The 24,181-nt window shown below is 36.2% G+C and overlaps 1 protein-coding gene across 3 annotated transcripts; it reads right to left on the reverse strand.

The window, feature by feature from the left end:
• Positions 1–2,011: 2,011 nt before the first annotated feature.
• LOC114185536 (histone acetyltransferase HAC1-like) lies at positions 2,012–23,701 on the reverse strand. 3 transcript variants are annotated; one of them, XM_028073319.2, is made up of 17 exons: positions 23,609–23,701; positions 22,771–23,047; positions 21,690–21,804; positions 21,160–21,457; positions 20,581–21,081; positions 18,025–19,820; positions 16,932–17,228; positions 16,577–16,855; positions 14,569–14,697; positions 14,277–14,477; positions 13,976–14,118; positions 13,545–13,857; positions 13,185–13,324; positions 8,547–8,625; positions 3,363–3,755; positions 2,668–2,885; positions 2,012–2,587 (listed from the first exon to the last, which is right to left on the reverse strand). In XM_028073319.2, exons 2-17 carry the CDS (start codon positions 22,950–22,952, stop codon positions 2,473–2,475), a joined length of 5,199 nt encoding a protein of 1,732 aa, XP_027929120.2. In that variant the 5' UTR covers positions 22,953–23,047; positions 23,609–23,701; the 3' UTR covers positions 2,012–2,472. The 3 variants fall into 3 exon arrangements, with proteins under 3 accessions (XP_027929120.2, XP_027929121.2, XP_085530195.1); XM_028073320.2 differs by lacking the exon at positions 23,609–23,701 and adding an exon at positions 23,495–23,606; XM_085674069.1 differs by lacking the exon at positions 23,609–23,701 and adding an exon at positions 23,255–23,270.
• Between the last annotated feature and the right edge of the window lie 480 nt (positions 23,702–24,181).

Below are 24,181 nucleotides of genomic sequence, written 5' to 3' on the forward strand. Positions count from 1 at the left end.
CTAGTATTTTCCAGGTAAGGGATGCTAGGGTTCCGTTGTTTAAAGTAATTTTTGCATGCTTTGCCTGTTTTGCATTATGGGTGCTTGATTCATGTTGTTTGTCGTATGAAAATACATTATCTGTGCTATTAATGTGATTGAATATGGCTTGGTATGCTTGAGAGCAGGGGAGGTTTTGTTGATCTCGCCTGGTCGCTCAATATGAAAAACTCTCACTTAAGCGAGGAGCTCTCGCCCGAGCGAGAACAACTGCAACCCACTTTTCTCTCTAGTTCGAGGGCTCGCCTAAACGAAAGCCACTTGCTTGAACGAGAGTAGTCTCGCCTGAGCTAGCTTGAGCGAGACCTCGACGTGCCCTCTGTATGCAGTCTCGCCCAGGCGAGAGCTGGTAGCTTGAGCAAGGGATCCCTCTCGCCTGAGCGAGAGCTCTTTAGCATGAGCAAGATTGACAGGGTTTGTTGGATACTTGTATGTTTCACATGATCGAATGATTGATTGCTTTAAATAGTTCAAGTATGATGTCTTGTATGTTCTATATGATATATTGGGATCTGGAATTGATGAGCTTGGCAAGATATGCGTATGAAACATGGTTGGATGGTTGGTTGTATATTGGGTTGGTATGCATGATAATTCTATGTTGGGTTGATAATGCATAATTTTGGTATGGTTTAGGATGTAATTCCCCGAAGGTTTCATGGTGGTGCCTCATGGTCAGAACATAATTTCATGATGGTTTTGTGGTGGTGCCTCATGGTTAAGACGTAAGTAATTCCATGACCTCTGTTAGTGGGAGCTCATGGTGGTGCCTCATGGTTAGGATGTAATTCCACGAAGGTTTCGTAGTGGTGCCTCATCATATAATTTAGTAAGGATTGCATCCTAAAACTCTAAGGAGTCAGTTAATCTCACGTAGAGCGCACTGACTCAAGTGGTCAAAGTAGCAAAAGACCCTAGTCTTTGGCAGGATAATGACCTTAGATGTTTGAAGGTTAACCTTGTGCGTGGTAAGGTGAAACTCATTGGCAATTAGATCTGCAGAGCAGTAGAGGCCACCACAAGTGCAAGCATCCAGTGAATCTGACTGATTATATGTATCCAGATAATTGAGTCTTAGTGTCTTGTTTGTTGGTCCTCACATGCTTGGTTGATTTATCTATCTTTAACTTTTAAGTTGCATGCTCAATTGTATGATACTTTTTTTCCACTCTAACTTAATCTTTATATTTGTTTGTGTGTTTTGTGTGTGATTTTCACCTTTTACGATGATCACCAATTTATTAATGTGAGCAGATGTAAAAATTCTTGGTAATCGTAGTAGCGACATGGATATTGCAACTTAGTTGGACATGGTTTAGTTTTGGGCCGCTGCTAAGCCCATGAAGAGCCATTATTATATTATAATCTCTTGCTTATAAGCAAATTTTTGATCATCTGTCGAGTCTTTCCGTCTTGGGTTAAGGGTACAATGGAATGCCTTGGTTTTCTTCATTAAATACTTCAATAGCTGTGAAATCCTTACACTTTAAATTTCGTGTCCTTAAATATTATAATATATATTATGTTTTATTTAAATAAATTTATCTATTAAATTGAGAAGTTACAAATATTTTTTTAGTTCATCACATTAGTCTAATCTTGCATTTACAGTATATTTCATTTTTTTTACCAAAATATATATTAAAAGCGTCTCCTTTAATGAACAAACTACAATATAACGTACACAATTTTACAATATTAATTATTACAAATTTTACAATATTATCAAAGTGGGAAAAAACCATGATTATCAATATATTTTAAGCTGGTATTGCAGCAGGATAATCTTTACCGTACATCGATTGAAATGCATTTGTTTTAGTAGTCAACGGATAATAAACCAAGTTTGAAATCGAATTTATTTTAAAAATGGCATAATGTAATGTTAGAGACATCTTACTTGATAATAGAATTACTTGCCATGCAACCCATTTCCAAACCCTAAATCTCATAAGAGAACATATACTACGAATTTCTGTAACTAATTGATTCTTTCATCTTTTAAATTAAAACTACTACAGAAAGTGTCAATATTTGCGAAGAGGACAAAATGCGACTTCAACCCCCCGCCCGCAATAAACAACGTAAGATACTTTGACGAATTAAGAATATAGGACATTTGCCACAGAATGACCGTTAGAGATGAAAGGAGAAGCTGGCAATATCAAAGAATCATCAAATCGCATAGCACCACCACAGTTATACCCAGCTGGACCCGCTTAGTGAAAGGCATTACTAGTGGGCAGAGCTGAATGATCCTCATGGGGTCAATCAGGTCATGCATATAGACAAGCAAATCTCCAAGAGGCTATATCTTCTAGTCATACAAACCATCTTCGCACAGTTAGTCAGAATACGGTTTCCAGCACTTAATATTTGCCAGGAGCATTTTCCAAAACATCCCACATGCACATGCCCAAAAATAAAAAATGCTCATCCAGAATTGTTTGCAACTTCTGCAGCTCTCTGCCTCATCATCTCCATTACAGCTGCTCTTCGCCGTGAATCAGACTGTTGCTGCAACCTCCTCAAGTGTTCTTTTAAATCTCTGATTTCACCCAAAAGAAAAATGTTATACAAGCAAAATACACTAGTGACTACAGAAATTGCAACGCTTGACCCACAAACCTGCAACGTGGTACATGGCATTCAGATTCTTTGCAGGCACGAGCATGGAGTTGAAGCAAATACCACATTTTCTTACATAGAACGCAACCTCCGGAGGCACGTGTTTTGCAATGCATCCCATGACGGAAAAGCCCCTTCACCTTCCGACAATTTGGATATTGGCAATGGGCAGAACGACATTGAGATGCATGCACAAGAAGATCAAGCATTCTTCGTAACTGCAAATTATGAAATCCATTCACATCAGACCTTACGAAGAGAAGAGCAATATCGTCACTGAGCATGGTGAATTGGTGCACAACCATAAAGAATTCAATAGTATGCAATTAAAGTATTATCCCGTGTAAATAACAACGTATTTTGTAAACCTCCCCTCTCCTTCCGAAAAATAAATTGCCAATTTATTGATGATAATCAGAAAAAGTTTAACCAAGTTAACCACGGAAGATGACTAACTAGAGGTCATGCGGCCTTTGTTGCGGCTGCTGTTATCATTGATAGTAACCAAATAAACACTCCAACATGTATGTTCTACATATGCATAAAATTCAAGAAAAATTCATAATTCTCACATTCCTCTTCACACTCAAATTTCACTAGATGCATGATTTCCTTATTAGAAATCCAATATAACCAACTAATAAACATGATCATTAAAATGACACGGATACGGTCAAATATAATCTCATTCAAACCTGTAATACTCGTAGTTGCCTAGCTTCCTTGTTCTGAGCATCACGATCTGCCATTGATGGATGATTTGTCAATTTATGAGGATGATCAGTGCCACCATCCTTTTGATAGCAAGCATTGCACACATCATATTCAGGGCACACTTCACAACGCCAACCTTGGCCTGTTTCTATGTCAAGACGGCAAATGTTACATGTAGTAACAAATGCAGGAGCAGTTGGATTATGAAGATGATAGAGAACCATCATAGAGGAATGCTTGGCCCGTCTTAGAGTATCATACTGATAATGATTTCCCTGGCAGAGACTCAGAAATGCCTGCCTAGTGTCAAAGAACTCACTCTCAAGAATCTCATCTTTGTCCTTTGTATCGGCAGGTACATCAATAATTTCCACCTGCAAAGGACATACAGGGTTTGAAAAATTTCAAATTCATTTTTTTCTAAATTAAGTCATCAAAAGAAAATATTAAATCAAATTTCGAGCTCCATAACCAGGGTGATTCAAAGCCAAGTTGAAGTACTAAAATATGACATGGGAAACACTAAACCTTAACATACACTAAAAGAAAAATCTATATAAACACTATCTGTGACGAGACTGATTATTAGAGGTAGTCATTTGGGGAAGTTGCATACAAATAAGAAAAACGGTTGATAGGATCTTGTAATTTGAAAGGGATTTTGGATTGTTGTATGTCAAAACCGTGATCCATATTGTTAGATATTGTTTGATATTATTAAGATATTGTTAGATATTGATAACCACAATATCAAACAATATCTTCTATTTAATCTTTTTATTTTCAGTTACTCTTTTTACTTGTACCTCTCTCTATTATAAATAGATTACCCTATGTGTGGTTTATACACAAGGGAGATTAATTTCAATCCTTATTTTCTTTATTCTCAACATGGTATCTAGAGCTTAAGTTTTTTTTTTTTCGCTACAGCTGCCTCCGTCTCTGCCGCCACTGCCGCTGCTACCACCGGAGCCGCCGGCACCGCCCGCCGCAGCCGTTGCCAGAAACGCTACCGGAGCCACTGCCGGAGCCGCCACCACCGTCGCCGCCGAGTCGTCGTCGCCGGAGTGTTAGTTCCGACCAGCGACCATACAGTTCTGATCGTCCCTCATGCGCCATTCGAAGTCGCGTCTCTTCCAGTTCCTCCATGGCGTCTTCAACTGCTTCTTTCAGTTCTGAAATCTCTTCTGTTTCATCCGATATACTTATTATGTTCAACAAATTTCTCAAATGGTATAAGGATCAACAGTTTTCTAGTTTCACTGCATTTGTTGCTCACACAGGTACATCTTTTGTTGGTCTGACTCAATCTTCTTCTCCTGGTCCTTGGGTTTTTGATTCAGGAGCCACTGATCATATTACTGGTAACAAATCTTTGTTCTCTTCTTTATCCTCAACTAATCCTTTACCTTCTGTTACACTGGCTGATGGTTCTAGAGTCTCATCTCATGGTGTTGGCACTGTTAAACTTTTTCCTTCTTTATCCATTGATAATGTTCCTTATGTACCTAGGTCTCCTTTTAACCTGTTGTCCATCAGTCGCCTAACTCGTTCTCTTGATTGTGTTGTTTCTTTTACCAACAATTTTGTCTGTTTATAGGACCGTAGTTCGAAACAGGTGATTGGCACAGGATATGAGTCTCATGGTCTTTATCATCTCCGTCCCTCTACACATGTTGGTGCAGTTATGGAGTCTCCCTCTCTTATTCATGCTCAGTTAGGTCATCCAAGCCTTGCCAAGTTACAACAGCTTGTCCCTGCCTTGTCCAAGTTGTCTCGTTTGGATTGTGAGTCGTGTCAATTAGGCAAGCATACTCGTACTTCTTTTCCTCGTAGTGTCACACGTGATACTTCGTCCCCTTTTGCCTTGGTTCACTTTGACATTTGGGGTCCTAGCCGCGTTAAGTCTATTTTAGGTTTTCAATACTTTGTTACTTTCATTGATGATTATTCCAGATGCACTTGGTTATTTTTAATGAAACATCATTCGGAATTATTTCATATCTTTAAATCCTTTTTTAATGAAATTAAAACTCAGTTCGGTGTTTCTATTAGAGTTTTGCGTAGTGATAATGGCCGTGAATATCTTTCTCATTCTTTCAAACAATTTATGGCTTCTCACGGCATTTTGCATTTTGCATCAAACTTCTGGTGCTTATACCCCTCAACAAAATGGTGTAGCTGAACGTAAAAATAGACATCTTATGGAAACCACTCGCACTCTTTTAATTCATGACGAGGTTCCTGAACATTTCTGGGGTGATGCCATTCTTACTGCCTGTTATCTCATTAATCGTATGTCTTCTTCGATTTTAAAGAATAACATACCTCATTCCATTTTATTCCCTCATGAACCTCTTCATCCCTTACCTTTAAGAGTTTTCGGGTCTACTTGTTTTGTTCATAATTTTAGTCCTGGTCTTGACAAGCTTTCTCCTAGATCACATAAGTGTGTTTTCTTAGGGTTTACAAGATCACAAAGAGGATACAAATGTTTTTCTCCTTTTCTTAACCGTTATTTTGTGTCTGCAGATGTCACCTTTAATGAGTTCTCCCTTTATTTTAAGAGTCAATCTTCACCTCTGACTCCATCCAATCCTGACAACTCTTCTAATACCTTTAATGTTCCTATTGTTTGTGACCCTCTTATTGTGTCTTCTTCACCCTCGGTTCCTGCTCCACAGTCACCTGCTCCTCCACCACCTCTTCAGGTTTATAGTCGCCGTAATCGATCAAAACCACCACCATGTGACTCCACTCCAGTGCCAACTACTCTGTCTCCTCCGGCTCTGACACCTGAGTCTGACCTTCCCATTTCCCTCCGAAAAGGTATGCGTTCTACTCGTAATCCCTCTCCCCATTATATTGCTTTGAGTTATCATCGATTGTCATTACCTTTTTATACATGTCTTTCCTCTCTTTCTTCTGTGACCATTCCAAAAACTGTTCGTGACGCTTTAGCCCATCCTGGTTGGCGTCAGGCCATGACAGATGAATTAAGTGTTCTTCATAACAGTGGAACTTGGGAACTGGTCCCGTTGCCGTCTGGGAAATTTGTTGTTGGTTGCAGGTGGGTGTTTGCTATCAAAGTTGGACCTGATGGTACTATTGATCGCCTCAAAGCTCATCTTGTGTCCAAAGGTTATACTCAAATTTTTGGGATGGATTATGGAGATACTTTTTCCCCCGTGGCAAAGATGGCTTCTGTTCGTTTATTTATCGGCATGGCTTCTCTTCAACAATGGCCTCTTTATCAACTAGATGTTAAAAATGTTTTCCTCAATGGTGATTTGCAAGAAGAAATCTATATGGAGCAACCTCCTGGATTTGTTGCTCAGGCGGAGTCTTGGGATGGTATGTCGTGTTCGCAAATCCCTATATGGCCTAAAACAATCTCCTAGGGCTTGGTTTGGAAAGTTTAGCAATGTTGTTCAGCAATTTGGTATGACTCGGTGTGAAGCAGATCATTCTGTCTTTTATCAACACTCGAGTGCTGAATGTGTTTACTTGATAGTATATGTTGATGACATCGTTCTTACAGGGAGTAACAACCATGGCATCTCTCAGTTGAAACAACATATCTGTCACCATTTTCAGACCAAAGATCTTGGCAAACTCATATATTTCTTAGGTATTGAGGTGGCACAGTCTAATGATGGTATTGTTATATCTCAGAGAAAGTATGCCATGGATATTCTAGAGGAAACTAGGTTGATGAGTTCAAAGTCTGTTGATACACGTTGATACACCCATGGATCCCAATACTAAACTTCTACCAAATCAGGGGGAGCTTATATCTGATCCTGAGCAGTATAGACGATTCGTTGGGAAATTGAATTATCTTACCGTTACTCGTCCTGACATTTCCTTTGCAGTCAGTGTGGTAAGCCAATTTCTTAATTCTCCATGTGAAGATCATTGAAATGCAGTCATTCGCATCTTGAAGTATATTAAAAAATCTCCTGGAAAAGGATTGTTATATGGTTCTAATAACCATACAAGAGTTGTTTGCTATTCAGATGCTGATTGGGCAGGATCTCCTTCTGATAGAAGATCTACATCTGGGTATTGTGTCTCCATTGGTGGTAACTTGATCTCGTGGAAAAGTAAGAAACAGAGTGTTGTAGCAAGATCCAGTGTAGAAGCAGAATATAGAGCTATGACCTCAGCTGCTTGTGAACTTGTTTGGCTCAAGCAATTGCTTCAAGAGTTACAATTTGGAGATGTTACTCAAATGACACTTGTGTGTGACAATCAGGCTGCTCTTCATATTAGCTCTAATCCTGTCTTTCACGAGAGGACCAAACACATTGAGATTGATTGTCATTTCGTTCGGGAAAAGGTTATGTCTGGAGACATTAAGACTGAGTTTGTTAACTCAAGTGATCAGAGTTAGCAGATATTTTTACTAAGTCTTTACTGGGGCCTAGAATTGATTATATTTGTAACAAGCTTGGCACATACGATTTGTATGCTCCAGCTTGAGGGGGAGTGTTAGATATTGTTTGATATTATTAAGATATTGTTAGATATTGATAACCACAATATCAAACAATATCTTCTATTTAATCTTTTTATTTTCAGTTACTCTTTTTACGTGTACCTCTCTCTATTATAAATAGATTACCCTATGTATGGTTTATACACAAGGGAGATTAATCTCAATCCCTATTTTCTTTATTCTCAACACATATTATGCATTTTAGGAAGTTTTTTTTATTTTATCCTTGCTATAAATTTATTCTTCATTACAATAGTATCTTGCTATCAATACTACAGGATTATGTATTCAGATTCAATCCCATAATTACCTGCATTTGTTTCCTTAGAATTAGGTCTCTATATTTCCTAAAATAACCAGCAGGTTCATGTATTTATAGATCCAATGGCCTCATTATTGTAATACAGAAGAACTATATCATTCTTTCTAAATTTGAGATTGTAGGATCCAAGCCCCTCAAGCACCGGATCTGAATCTCAAATATATTAGCTCATAATAATTTTTTCACATGTGTTATACACCCAGGATATATGACTAGGCATGTCATATAAGTGTAAGTATTGGCTGCCTAGTGCTAACAATTGTTCACATCTGTAAAGGTTACAAAAACTGGTGAAAAATCAATCACTTTACATGTGAACATTAAAAATGCCTGCTTACTCACAGGATAAAGGATGTGTTTCTCCCTCTGGTTAATAGGATGCCGCTCTCTTTCTTCACGCTTTAGTTCTGCTTCATAACACCTAAGAGAACACTGTTATCAACATATTGAACATCTTTGAATATAAAGGGAAAAAGCAAGACAGTGTGTGACAAATAAAATTTCTAGGTGTATGGAACTGGTTTAGTTAACAGATAATCCTAGACAAGGAGAGAACTGGTTTAGTTAACATAAAAATAATGCCAATAATGCATACTAATTGCAATTTTAAGATGTGTATGCAAATGAGACAATGTCACCAGCCTTTCCAGTGTTCTCCAGCAAAAGGAACCCAAACATTGACATACAAATCATAAAATCCTCCCAGAAAACAATGATGACTTCACAAAGGTGAAAGAAAATATGTTGACTGTAGATAGTGGTAGCATACAAATAGAAGGGGCCAGATGCAAGTAGAGAACTTAATATAAAATAATAAACAAAACAGAATAACGACAGACATTTGTGTAACTTCCCCAAATCTCAACAGTTCTCTAATGAAGAGCATCTTTGTTATCATAAAAGACAGATTTGTGTAACTTCCTCAAATCTCAACAGTTCTTTAAGCAACAACTAGAACAAAATCAGTTCACAGGATACACAAGTAATGGCTTTATAAACTGCTTTTGAACTAGATCCTGCCACTACATTTTGCTTCTTACTTTCCCAAGAGCTTAAGTTGTTACCAATAAAAACACAATATCAAAAAGTGGATCTCTTGCAACTATGTAAGCCTACCCAATCTGCACATGAGTATACCAAAACTCCAGTATGATCATGGTTATCAAACTCGCGAGTTAACTCGTCCGAGTTTGCGTTTTTACTAATAGCTTTTGAGTTAACTCGAAAGTAAACTCGTTTTCGGTGTAAACTCGGTAAACTCGGAAGTGAACTTGTTTAGACTCGCGAGTTTGGTACCGAGTTGACAAGTTTGAAGGAAAAAAATTTTAAACACCAAATCGCAGCCACCATACTTGTTTGGAGTGAAAAAGTGAAGAAAACTTGTAGGATTTCATTTATGCATCTGCTTTTGTGTTCTTTCTTGGCTAAAGCACTGTGAGATAGAGTATATGCACAGTTACTCACTTGTTGCTCGTTGCACTGCCATTTTATCGTCACTTGCCACGTCGTCGTTTGCTTGCCGCTCCATGCCGCTTGATTGCATCTCACTGTGCTGATGATTAGGAGAGCAAGGAAGGTGTCGTGTTATTGTGTAGGAGAAAACGAATTTTATTGTGGTTAGAAGAGGAAGGAAGGGGTCGTATTGCATGTAGGAAAAAGAATTTTAGTGTGGTGTCTATGATGTTAACTCGTCCGAGTTTGCGTTTTTACTAATAGTTTTCAAGTGTACTTGGTGAACTCGTTCAGACTCGCGAGTTTGGTACTGAGTTGACAAGTTTGAAGGAAAAAAATTTTAAACACCAAATCGCAGCCACCATAGTTGTTTGGTGTGAGATAGTGAAGAAAACTCGTAGGATTTCATTTCTGCATCTGCTTTTGTGTTCTTTCTTGGCTAAAGCACTGTGAGATAGAGTATTTGCACAGTTACTCACTTGCTGCTAGTTGCACCACCATTTCGTCGTCACTCGTTTGCTTGTCATTCCATGCCGCTAGATTGCATCTCGTTGTGTTGCAACTGTGCTGACGGTTAGGAGAGCAAGGCAGGTGTTGTGTTGTTGTGTAGGAGAAAAGGAATTTTACTGTGGTTAGGAGAGGAAAGAAGGGGTCGTGTTGTGTGTAGGAAAAAGAATTTTAGTGTGTGGTGTCTGTGATGAGCTTTTTAAGATAGAATCTTTAAATTAGGAATTAAGGTTTTTAATTTCAAATTTTAGTTAAGGTATATTTCGACCTAAATCCAACCTATTTTATCTATATATAAAGTAGAGTCCATTCATAATCTAACTAATTACAATTATTCTAGAAGAACTATAATATAAGAAAAATATAAAAAAGTATTTAAAAGTATAATATAATAATCTAATAATAATAATAATAATATTTCATTAAAAAAATATAAAAAATTATTTATAAAATTATATAATAATAAAGTATTATATTATTTATAGATAATTTTACTTTTTTTATTTAAATAGATTTTTACGAGTTTACGATCCGAGTTTACTAGCCTTCTCCGAGTTTACGTAAACTCTCGAGTTTGACTACCTTGAGTATGATTATTGAGTTCATATAACAAACCTTTTCCTAAGCCCCCTTCAACGTACTTTGGAATGTGAATGTCTGCATTCCAACATCCTAAACATGGAGTTAAGAAATTGACTACAAATGAGATGGCATAACAAGTGATGATAAGGTAGTTCAATTTTCCAACTAGTCTCCTATATTTCCAAGTATCTAAAAGTGGCTACCCTAACTCAGTAAATGTTTAACATTTGGAATCCAAAAGTGTGTCAATGGGTTTGGAATGCATTAGCCCATCTCTAAAATATCTAATCCACTATTAGATTGTTCCACCTCAATCCCCAAAATGTACCTGAGTCTGCCAAGATCTTTTGTCTGAAAATGTTGACAAAAGTGTTCTTATATATCTGAGATGCCATTATGAGAACAATATCATCAACATACATTATCAAGTAGATGCACCCAACAATTGAATGATGAACACATAATGGTTAGAATTGCTTCAAGTCATACCAAATTGTTGGACTACTAATTGAATATACCGACCATGCCTCGGGAAATTAAGTAAGACCTTACAAAGATTTGTAGAGACAACTTACTAAGCTAAGAAACAAATCCAAGTGGTTGCTCCATATATACTTCCAGACCTTACAAAGATTTGTAGAGACAACTTACTAAGCTAAGAAACAAATCCAAGTGGTTGCTCCATATATACTTCCTCTAGCAAATCACCATGTAGAAAGGTCTTTTTAATGTTCAACTAGTAGAGGAGCCAACATTGATGAGTAGCCATGGCTAATTATAATCTACCAGAGGTCATCTTGATGACTCGAGAGAACATTTCACCAAGTCTAGCTCGAAAATGAGTATAACATTGGCTACAAAAAAAGCTGAGTTGATCAATAATTCCATTAGGGCCAACTTTGTTTGTTAAAACCTGTCAACAACCAACAACTAACTTCTTGGGAGGCAAAGGAACAAGATCTCAACTACCACTATTCTGAAGAGCATACACTTCGACAAGCATGGCTTGTCTCCAACCAAAGTGGGCCAAGGCATCACTTGTAGTTTTAGGAATAGGCACGAGGAAATGGAAGAGGAACATGTAATAGAAAGGAGACAAACAATGCTAGCTCAGAGTGATATAATGAGGAAATGATTACAACTGGAGTGTGTACGATTAGAAAGGACAATAAGAAGATCATGCTAAGGAGGCAGAACCAAAAAGGACGAAGTAAGGTACATCAAAGTAGATGAAGGCATGGTAACGGGCTAAGAAAATCAATGCAAAGTAAGGATGAGACTCAAAGAAGGTGATGGTGCCTAAAATTAAGTAACAATGAAGGGAGGGTGAGAAGCACCTATATCCTTTTAGACTGAGTTAGCCAAAGAAGACACACTTATAAATACATTAGAGTTAGGGTTTTAGGCAAGTGTCTTGCCTCTTCTTTGTATCCTATAAATACATCAATAAAAGTCTAACAATATAAGTTGAATACACTGTATTTTTCCCATCTCATTTCTTAAAAGAATATTTTTTTTCAACTTTGACACATCTTGAACACCTCTTCAATACGGCATGAGCATGAATAATGAAAAGACACCTATTTTTGGCTAAACACTTCCTTGACACTAATATCATAAAAATGTAAAAAGAAGTTATAACAAAACAACGTATATTATAAAATACCTAAGGTACACAACACTTTTTTAGGTTTATTTCATGTGACTTAAGTAGTTATTTCAACTATAAAGAGAAACGCTTCTAATATAGGGAAGTTGTAAAAAAACTTAGCAAATTCTTTTTACAATGAGAATTATATAAATCTTAATTCTCAAACCAAACTATTTTTTGTCAAATTACTAGCGGGGATGTGTCATATTTTTGACATTAGTTGTGTCCCAATATTCATGGCAGTGTCATGTTTAGTATCTAAGACGGTGCTTCATAGCATTAGAGATAAATAAATTGAGAAGTTCCTCTCAACAAAAATTTGAGATAGAATTTGGAGTTAAGATACTTTCTTGGAATGGAAGTGGCTAAGTGAAAAAAGCAATTGTACTCTCCCAACAAATTATTTAAATTATTAAACGAATTTGTGATATTATTAAAGGTACTAGCTAATACATTTGTATCAAAACATATTTTCTATTTTTATTAAGATCTTACGAACCCTAGTGCCTACTTTTCATGATCTTGCAACCCCACTCCTGGTGCAACGTCTTGACAGCATCGGTTATTGGGTCTAGTTGAATTCAATGTACCTTAGGAAGTGGTGATATTTTAAATGTTTTATTGGTCTCCTGAAAAATAGTAATAATAGTACAATCCTTGCAAATTCAGAAAAAGAAAAAAAAAATTCTCTCTACTCAGGAAAACAAAAAAGAAATATGATAATATATTTTTGGCATATTTAAATTGTCATACTAAATGACAGAACAAGTTTATCAAAGAATCCTTACTTGTCACAAATCTGAAAATTCTTGCATTGCCTGCAAACCCAACGGTTGCCTGACACCATCAGAATACAACAATGACTGCATGCATGCTGCAAATGAACCATGATAAAATCTTCCTTCATTGGGGAAATGGTTTCACCAAGCTGGAGAGGGATCAAAATTTTACAATAAAGAAATTATTAATTCCACAGAAGTTAACCCCATATGGATGTCAAACGCAAAAGTGAGAAGAATATATAATTATTTGAAGATCTAGGTATATAAAATAAGAAACAAATTCAAAAACATGATTAGCAATGGACTTAATTTGCAGAAAAGAACAAATGAAGAATAATATGTTCCACTATTAAAATGCCAAATTACTTTGTGCATCAGGAGAAGATCCTTTGTGGCATTTCCAGAAAGATCTGACTGACCAGATGCTTTTAAAGCCCTTTTTGTTATAGTCTTCTTAGTTGTTCCTTTCTTATTTTGTTTTCTTCCATCTTCCTCTTGGCGAAGCTGATGAATCAAATCCTCGGCAGCCCCAGGCCAATAGTCACCATCAAAATATGGGAGCCTTGCAGCTGTAACCTTCGCCCTACATTCACCAGAAGATACAAAGAAATGGTCGTACAAGTTGGTGAGATCAACCACAATATTCTCCTTGGCAGCTTTTCTTAACATAGCAAGGTACCTGTAAAAATATATTATGAAACAAATTTTTAGAGTTAGAGATGAAAACCTTCTGCATTTTGTACATACAGAACATTGAACCTACTTTACTTTCTCATTTGTGAAGCTTTAAAACTTACCATTCCCTAAGCTTATCAGATTTTGGTGTTTTCTGAATTTCTGGATGACAATATAAAATATAATCTTCACCCTTTAGTGGCGGACAAGCCCAAATGTAGCAGCTAGTGAAACCACGTTTCTTGCAATACTCAAGGTATCCAATCTAAAAGAAAATCAGAATTAAAACTACTCAAATATTTCTATATCATAGAAACTACAAGAAGAAAACAAATCAGAACTTGAATGTATCAAAGAAAGGGTCCACAAAGCTGTACAACAGATCATCGTACACAAGGACAAGGAATCAGCAATAAAGGTTACCAGAATTTCATGATAAACAAAGGTTCGAAGAGCTTCTCCAGTCACTGCTTTAACCTCAGGCCTAAAATACTTAACAGAGTCCAGATATGAAAGATAAACCCGGCGCTGATTTGGAAATTTACTTTCAGATCCAAACTCTTGAACATACATGCCGAAGAGGCATACTTCCACCCCTTCAATCTTCTGAAACAACAAAACTACCTGAAATGAAAACCAAATGTCATAAAAATTCACATAATCAATAACAACTTGATTACCAACATAACTAAATATGAAGCAGCCTTCCCCTTACCTTCGATTTATATGGGAATTCTGTTGGGTAATTTTCTTCCTGAAAAATCTCCAAAAACCGCTGTTTAACTTCTAACTTCTTGTCAACAGACGACACAACCCTTATAACAAGAGATTCAGCTCCAGGCACCTGGGAACAATTAAAAAGTGCTTATATATATATCCAGCATAAACACACACCAAAACAGAATCCTCTCAGCAGAAAACCAGTTAGGAGGAGTCATCAAGCTCCAATAAGAATATGCCACCAACATAAAACACAATAACACACAGAATGACAAGAATATGTATATAAAAAAATTAAATGATCAAATTAAGCTCAATGCTCCAATCAAACAAAATTCGGATGGAAGCATACAATAATACAAATAACTGATAAATGAAAAATTCTATAATAATGAATAAGACTAGGGTTGACTATCTAAATGAGTGGTCCTAGGTCAACAATTAATTTTAACCGTACATTGATCTAATAATTATAGAATTCTCCACACAAAAAATAAATGATCAAATTAAGCTCAATTCTCCAATCAAACAAAATTCGGATGGAAGCATACAATAATACAAATAACTGATAAATGAAATTTTATGATAATGAGTGAGACTAGTTGACTATCTAGATGAGTGGTCCTTGATCAGCAATTAATTTTAACCATAACATTGATCAATTATAGACTTCTCCACACAAAATACTTGTCCCATTCCCCCAATCTCACAGGCCACCATTGGCCGCTGAAGGGATTTCTGCAGCAGCAGTAAGCTTTTTCTTTTTTTCCTTTGGCATTCCATCTACAGACACAAAAACATGCTGACAACTACCACATCTCCAGCCTCAACAGCCATGCCACCCACATTGCAACAGATCCAAATGCCATCAGACAGCGGTACCAGCCCCCCGCATAACCACAGTTGCAACTTATTATTATAGTATAAACACACTGACGGCAGAGGAGGCATCAGTCCTGAACAAGCTCCAGGTATTTGATAATCCAATGGGGTTAAACAAAAACAAAAATCACGTGTATAAATAAAAAAAAAATAATATAGTGTATTCAATTTAACTGGCCAAATGCAAAGAGCTCAGAGACTACGGAGAAGGAAACAAAAAAGTGCCATGGACACCCCCACATCAGCAAATAAGGAACTCGGTGAAGGGGAAAGTACTCCAGAAGAAAGGATTTGTGTCAGGCATTCAAATGAGAAGACTCACATCATCTAAAATGAGAAACGGGTCAATATTTGAATTTACGGTGTTGAATGCAGATATGTTGTCAGAAATGTGCCTGAAGCGTAGTGCCGGATGCAATGGGGCATCTTCGGAGGCATGGAGATGTCACTAGAAGCAGGTGAAGGGTTGCTCAGAAAGAGGAGTAAAGAAGAAAATGTTTGATGGAGAGGATTTAAAATAACACTGTAGATTAATCCAAGTGTTATAAATAATGGTCCTTCATAGACCAACTTATAGAGTGGTCCACCCTATAATTACTCTTATGACTGTAATAAATAATCTGCAGCCATTACCCGGTAAAAATTCAGCATGCAATTTGGTTTTAGTAATAGATGTTAAATGAAGAAATGGTAACTCTTATAAAGTGGGTCTTAAATCTAACTTAACTTAATTTTCCTGATCAGATTTTCAAGGTGAAATTTTACAACCATTTATATGTTATAATTTGGTTATATCTTTAGTTAATGTGAGATTACCACCAGTAACTATCAAGTTTTAACTCTTCTAAAAGCTAAAGCTATTAGGTGAAGGCTTATGAATGGCACAAGACACCGACACAAGAGTCCATTGGGCTTGAAGCACGGATAATTACAAAGCCCAACCTACCCTTTGTTGAAATTCAATACTTTTAAGGAAAAGGTCACATCAATAGAGCTCTATCCAATTTAGTCATATATACTTATATATGCCGAGAGTCAACTTTACATATATCTCATGCCATTATTAGACAAAAGCTCGTGAATGATTCTCTACATATGCAATATAGAAAGAAATAAATCACCTCATCATAATTTTTCCCTTGAAGTCGGGCCCTCTCTTGTCTCTCAAGCTTTAGTCTCCTAAATAATCGTTGCTCTATTTGGTCACTGAGAATTGTTCTGGGTAAATCCTTGGCTCCAAGAACAGCATTTTGGGGTAAGGGCTTGCGCTCACCTCTTTCTACTTCTTGAATATAGCAGTTAGGGCAAGTATATTCAGCTTGTCCACCATCATTTCTTCGACCATTAAATAAAGCACAAATTTGATGTTGCCATGCTTCACATTTATCACATTGAACCCACTGTAGATAAAGTAGATGGTTAATAGAACAAAGTAAACTGCTAATTGATAAATAAAATAAGACATATGATACGAACCCATTCCTCTGTTTCCTCATCATTTTTCTTCTTTTCTAACCTTGACTTAGGAAAAGAAGTCCCATCAACAACAATGGTGTCTCCACGAGGCTCATTGTAGCATGGTATACAAAAATAATGTCGTGTATCACCGGTACCCATTGTATAATACATATTATTGCGTTTAATCCGAACACCACATGTTGTGCAATAAATAGGGGGTGGTTCAAAAGTTAATTTCTCTACTGCACACAACTGACAGGAGTTCTCACTCATCGAATGCTCCATTGCTTGATTCTTCTCTGCCTTTGATTTGCTCTGGCACAATAAATTAGATGCATCATGGAAAAAATAAGGATATCCACAAAATCAAAGAATAAGAATGAGATCAAGCAACTGAAGAAGTAAAAACAAGCATTATATAATTATAAGGAAAACCTTCAAAAGGTTATTTGTAACATTTAGCAAAACTAACATCCTAGCATTTTTAAATAATTGGGACGATAGGATTTTGTTTTTCAACGAGTTTGTGAGCATTTAACTCAATAAATTCCCTAAACACCTATAGAAAAAAATAATGGTTATCAGTCTGGATTTTTGCATGCAAAATATATGCCTCACAAAAGTAAAGAGAAGCTAAAATGAAAATAAAGCTGATTGCATTAAGCAAATTAAGCCTCTAGAAGAAGCATAGGAAATTACATCTTCATAAACTTGACAAAATGAGGGGAAAGATTCAAACACTCAAACAAATTATAGACATGTCGTATTATATGCATGAATAATCACAAAGTTCAGTAGATAACAAATAGCATAAGTATCAAGATGAAATGATGATTAGGAACTCAAGTTCTGCATATGAATGATAAACATAGTTCATGATTTCCATCTGATGCATTTAGTCATTTTTAGGTTTTCAGAGAATCCTGAGATAGGAGGTTTAGTAAACTAGGGTTTGGGGTTTATATAAGACAAAGGCAGGGAAAGCTCAATGAAATTCCTGCATTTCATGATTTTTAAATTATAATAGATATTATTCATGCTATCATTAAATTAATGGCTATAAAGTAATTTTTCCATTGAAAAAAGATTGCATCAGAATAAATAGTCTTACTTGGCCAACCCATTGCCTGAGGCCAGTGATATGTTCCCTGACTTGCTCAGGAGTAAACAGCTCGGTCAATGAGACCCCCTTTATTTTTGGCTTACCAGACTTGGTTGCAGCTCCAGGTTCAGATGGTTGGGTCACATTTTCTTGCTTATCTTGACCACTTTCTTTCTCAGTTCTAATATTCTCCAACCTAGCTATATTAGCAGGCTCATTGTATGTGACAGGCTTACCAGCAGGCCTTTTGTCATGTGCATTATCCTCCTCCATTCTCGTCTCGCTGAGATTTTCATGCATTGAGTGCGCCAGAACTTCTGCTTTAACTTCATTAAGCTCAGATTTAATTGATACAGACATATCCCCAATGGAGTAGGATTGGCATTGAGTATCCTTTGAATCTCGTAATTCACAGCTTGGAAGAGCAGATGAGGCAGCATTATCATATTCAGGATTAGTGGACTGGGTGTATTGCTCAGTTTTCATACGCTTTGGAGCTGGTAGGTCTTCTGAAGTTTCAACCACTAGTTGAGACTTGGAGATCAATCTAGGTGAAAGGCCCACTGCATTAAAGGTTTCGGTGGATACATTTAAAGCAACCGGCAAACATGGTTCAAGATCTGACTGAACTCGGGACTTCTGTTGAAATGCATGCCTATACTTCCTTACTAAAATGCAAACAGGGCAACGTGGATTCCTGCATTTTATGTAATGATGAAGCAATTTCCTGGTACGACCACAACGAGGATATGAACAATGAGATATAATGCATCTATCTACATGATTACATAACTTCTGCATAATAGAACAATGGCGTTCTTGGCATCGCCCTTCTGGGGCAGAACAGCATCGAGCATGAAACAAAAATAAAAGCCACTTCTGTTGATTTCTGTGTTCCTTCTCTATAGAATTCATTGGGTCTAGCAGCTGAACTGAGCTTCTAGAGGCAACAGCTTGACCAATAATAGATCCATCTAATGGTAAATTACAGCATTGAGTTTCATCTTGCCTTGGTATTCTTTGATGAAAATCAATGGGAAGATGCTGTTCATGTGACATACCCTTAGGAACATCATTTTCATCCTGTGATTGAGACCACTGATTCTTAAGTATGGATTTGGATTGTGATCCAACTGAAAGACAGTTAAAATTATTTTGAGACTCTGAAACCAATTGATAAGGATGCAACATTTGTTGAGAAATTTGAGGTGGTGATGAGGATGAGTTGTGCTGATCCAATGAAACCTGCTGCTGAGCAGCCTTAGAGCAGTCTTTAGAAGAAATCTGTTGGAACTGGTTGTGCATTTCAGATGTATGGAACTGCTGAGAAAGCTGAGAAGAGAGAATTTCTTTATATGGTTCAACACCAGGCTCAGACTTTATGTTATTGTCTAGACCGGAGGAGAGTTGAGACTGAGGGAAGGCATCATTGTTGACCAAATGCTGAGGTTGCTGACTTTGCTGATTCAGCTGAAATTGCTGTGGAGCATACCAATCTGACTGGTGACATTGTTGGGGTCTTTGCTCATATTGATGTTGAGTATTTACACGGTCATTTCTTGAAGTCAGGGAAGGCTGGAATTTTAAATTTTTCAACGAATTTATTGCTTGGGAGTTGTGATGAGCAGTATGATTCATACTGTGCAAATTCGAATGACCACTTATGAGTGAGCTAGAAATGGGTATTGAGGGCAATTTTACAGCAGTCATGTTCTGAGTGTTCAACATAGAGCCCGAGGATGTTGCAGATGCGTAAAAGCTTCCAGAATTAAAAGTGTCAACATTAATCAATCCATATTTGTCACCTGAAAATGAGATTGTTACCCTTTGAGTGAGATCCAAAATTGGTAGAGAGAACAAAATATCTTTCCGTCCCTCAAAGTCTAACAGGAAAAGATGTGCACATAGATATATGACCCAACAAACAACAACAACCAAGCCTTTTTCCATTAGGTTGAAAACAAGACGTTTTTGTGTGGACTACTAATTAGGATTATCATATCTCTATATTTCAATATAGATTTATTTTTCATCTTGTTTCTTCAGCTTTTTCTATCTTAATAAGATCTGGATATCAGAATCCTAATTTCAGATCCTTCCTTTATTAGTTAGGATAATTTTTAGATACGGTCATATTAAATAGGGATCTCTTTATTTTATTTATCAATTAGGATATTGCTAGTTATGATTCTATAAATTAGGAAAATATTTAATTTTGTCAATAAGGACCAATAGGATAAATGTTTGGGATATCTTTGTAACCCTTTTAAAGGGCAGGCTTGATTGAAACATAATTGATGTGAAATCATAGTCAGAAAAACTTGACTAGTCTAGGAGGACCCTCTTCTTGCTTTTACCATAGTCTGCAAGAAAGATTACTTCAGGTATATGTCCAACACTCGATCCTCTAAATGAAGGTTCATAATAGTTTTATCATAAATCATGTAAAGCCAACAACAATACAGCTAAAAAAGATTATACCACTGCAAGGAGGGGCAGGAAAGGAGGTAAAAGCATTTGATTTCACACTCCAAAAAATCAAACAAAAAGAATAAGAAATATTACCCTGCACTACTGGTTGTTGATTTTGATCAAATAGCTGCTGTAAGTTCTTGGGGGAATTAGAGTATGCTGAAGTGTAGTCTTCAGTCCCGAGTTCATTTGCAATTTGTATGTTGTTTCCAATCAAACCTAGCCCACTATTTATAGAACCATTTGGAAATGCAAATGTGTTTTGCAGTAAATCAGATCTCCTTCCACCATCAATTTGACTGCCAAGGTTGTGCAATGCATGATTGTTGTGGTCACTATCTTGCAGCTTCTGGTGCCGCTGTGGCTGAGACTGTGACGGCAATAATAATGTAGAATCAACACCGGAAAAAGAACTGTTGTTACTTGAAGGATCCAAATTTGTATATGAATGATTATGATTATGATTATTGCTGACACTAAATCCTGGAGTTGGAATCATCTGACTAGTAACTCTTTGCACCCCAACGGATGACATATTTCCTCCTGAACCAATGGAAAAACTTGTAGCAGAGTGCTTATAACCATTCGACAAACCTGCAATAAGTAGACCCAATAATGCATGAAAAGAAAATCACAGTGAAAGGACTAAGGAATACAAGCAACCAGAATTACCATCAGATCTATTTAAGGTGCTGCCAAGCATGCCACCTGCTGGTAACATGTTTACACTATTGACTGATGGGGATGATATGCTGTTAGATCCACTGGCAGCAATCATCGACGTATCCACAGAAGATGCCGTGATCATGGTGGAATTTGTAATATGTGACATGCCAGGGGTTGGTATCATTGTAGCAATTGGAGAAGAGCTAACAAGCTGAGGATGTTGTTGGTTGTTAGTAGTCATAGATGACATTCTAAGGAAATTAGATAAGCGACTCTCTAGCGTGTCTAAGTTCATGTAGTCCTCCTGAGAAACAAATACAAAACCATCATCATCACTAAAAAATTGTAATAGTTGGGAACATAATATAAAACCAGAGAACAGTACAAAGATCCTAAGATTAGACAACGAAACAATGTACAAGTAGCATGCTGTAACTGACAGAATCAGAAATTTCAAGAATTTAAAGAGGAAAAGTAAATTTCAATGACATCCCACCAAAAAGTGTACAAGACAATTAGATAGAGGCTGGAAAAACCTTAGATATAGCAGCTTTTAACAGGCCCTCCTCGAGACGTTTTGCAAGATCCTTAACCTTCCTTTTATGTGCTTCTGTAACAGGATGCTGGTACCGCTTCAGTAATATATTACATCTGAAAGGTAGCAAGTAACACATCTGTTGTTGTCAAGTAAAATTAGCATAAAATATAAAAGATTGTCATAAAATAACTATTCCAGAAACTTATTTTTCTAGGTGAAAGCATAATCAGACCTGCCTTCTTGAGCATTGGCATAAGGGCTTTGATCACATCTCATGAAAAAATTATTTCGAAAGCTAAAGAAATTCAATAATGCTTGTGAATGATTCTATACCTAAGAGCTAGTCTAGCTTTAGAAGTGCTCATATTGAAAATTTTTCACTCCAAAAGCATATAAAAAAAGTAGAGGCAAGTAATATTAGTTTCAAGCTGACATGTGAAGCCTATGTTGGAGGTGCTCCCAAACACACAGTAAAACAAGATTATCAAGTGTATATTATACAATTTTAAGGGTATGTAGATCAAAGATAGATGGGTCCATGGGCACTTAATATAATCATCGATGGAAAGACTAACCAGTTCACCTAGAAAGCACCTAAACTACGAGGGTTCTAGTCAATAACTTTGATAGACTGAACTGGCTAATACAAAGTTAAGCAATTAAATTATGAAAAAGACTAAACAGAATCTATTGTCATACTTAAAGCTTCAACATTAGCAAGCTCTCAAACTCTTTCACTTCTCATTCGTTTTACCATGAGGAGTATAAAGTCTTATACTCATATCCTACTACTACATGAGGTTCCTTGATCAATGTCATTGAGCTCTATCAAAAAATATTTCTCTAGTTGTGTATTTAGATAACTTCAACAGGTTATTTCCAAATATGAACTTATGTATAGAATGTAAGCCTTGTCTGACTACATTGTGTCAATTGACTTTGTCTAATAAAAATACATTACCCATATTAATACCCTACCCTAAAGATAAAACTACTGTTCAAGTGACTCAGCACAGTTCACCAAACTGAATGTGTACCAAGAATAAACTATTTACAAATGCATTAAAAATAAAACTTACATTTTTTCCAGTGTAAGAGATCGTGCTCTAAGAAATTCAGCGTCCATAGTTGGAAAAACACCTAAATTTGGCATTTGATGCAGGGCATTTCCATTCAGCTGAATCAGGCCAGGCAACTGAGACCCAGATTGATTAGGTACCTGCCCTGATATCTTTTCTGGAAACTGTGCCTGTGATTTCATTGTCTGTATTATTCACATTTGATTTTCCAGCCAAATATTGCATTTCTAAAACCTGTGCCAGGATTCCACCATCAAATAGCAGTTCAGTTGTATGCCTGTAGAAAAGACAACTAAATATGATTACTTGACACAACTCACGGAACAATCCAAGAATCATACAAAAGAACTGTTGCCAGTATTCTCAGTTTCTAAACCCCGTTTAAATATATCAAAAAGTCAACAATTCAAAAGCCCAAACTACAGAGAATAAAGATATCTAAAGTTACAAAATCTGGAAGGAAATGACTGAATATAATAAATACCATCATCCATTATAAAATATGCTGAATTCTAACAGAAGGGAAGGCGCAGACAAAATTCCGACTACGCAAATCCCCTCTGCTCGTGATTGGTAATTGAAATATTAAAATTGTATTAAATAAATTTAATTAACTACAATAGTTACAGTGAGTAACCCACTGTAGATAGGTAGACAGTAAATCAAACCAAATAAAAACAGGCAAGGGAAAAATAAACCCTAAGGTTGATGGGTTACATCGAACCTAAACGAGGGATGATAGGTTAAAACTCATCAGAAGTTCGAAATTACTAAATGAAATCGGAAGTAGCCACGATTATCAGATGACCAAGACGACTACCATCAACGATTCTTTTACCTTAGAAAGTCGGTTACACCGTTCCAAGTAAACGCACGTGCGGAATTTGCCACGAACGAATCAAAACAGGAAGTGAAGTATGCAAAAGCAAACTTTAGAAAACAAGTTTGTTTAAATAGGTTTCACCTGCTAATTTTTCTTTGTCAAAATTCAACCTGCAAAAATATAAAAAATATAATAATTACGTTAATGATAATATTTTTAGTTTTTTTTTTTTTTACTTTTATCTCTTTTAATGTATTACTTTTAAATCTTGTTTCAATTTCAATGTTTGTTTAAAAGTTATTCACAATTAAAAATTACGTTATAACACATAATAAATTATTTATTATATATACTAGTGAAGATATGTGTGTTTAAAATATAAAATAAAATAGAAAATTATTTATTCTAATTATTATTAAATTATTTATTATATAATAAATTATTTATTATATACTAGTGAAGATATGTGTGTTTAAAATATAAAATAAAAATTAATTATTCTAATTATTATTAAAATAGAAAATTTTATTTAAGTTATAAAAGTTATATTCTCAAAAGATAATTATAAAATATAAAGGATAAAATAAT

The sequence above is a fragment of the Vigna unguiculata genome, chromosome 5 (assembly GCF_037176805.1).
Source record: "Vigna unguiculata cultivar grain cowpea cultivar isolate G323 ecotype 2 chromosome 5, ASM3717680v1, whole genome shotgun sequence".
Lineage (NCBI taxonomy): Eukaryota > Viridiplantae > Streptophyta > Magnoliopsida > Fabales > Fabaceae > Vigna > Vigna unguiculata.

Bases quoted from the DNA above. Each gene is read 5' to 3' on its own strand.
- LOC114185536 (XM_028073319.2), bottom strand. From the start codon at position 22,952: ATGAAATCACAGGCACAGTTTCCAGAAAAGATATCAGGGCAGGTACCT. The intron at 21,805-22,770 runs GTAAGTTTTATT...GCTACCTTTCAG, and splicing joins TCTCTTACACTGGAAAAAAT to ATGTAATATATTACTGAAGC. The intron at 21,082-21,159 runs GTAATTCTGGTT...TACTTATTGCAG, and splicing joins CACCTTAAATAGATCTGATG to GTTTGTCGAATGGTTATAAG.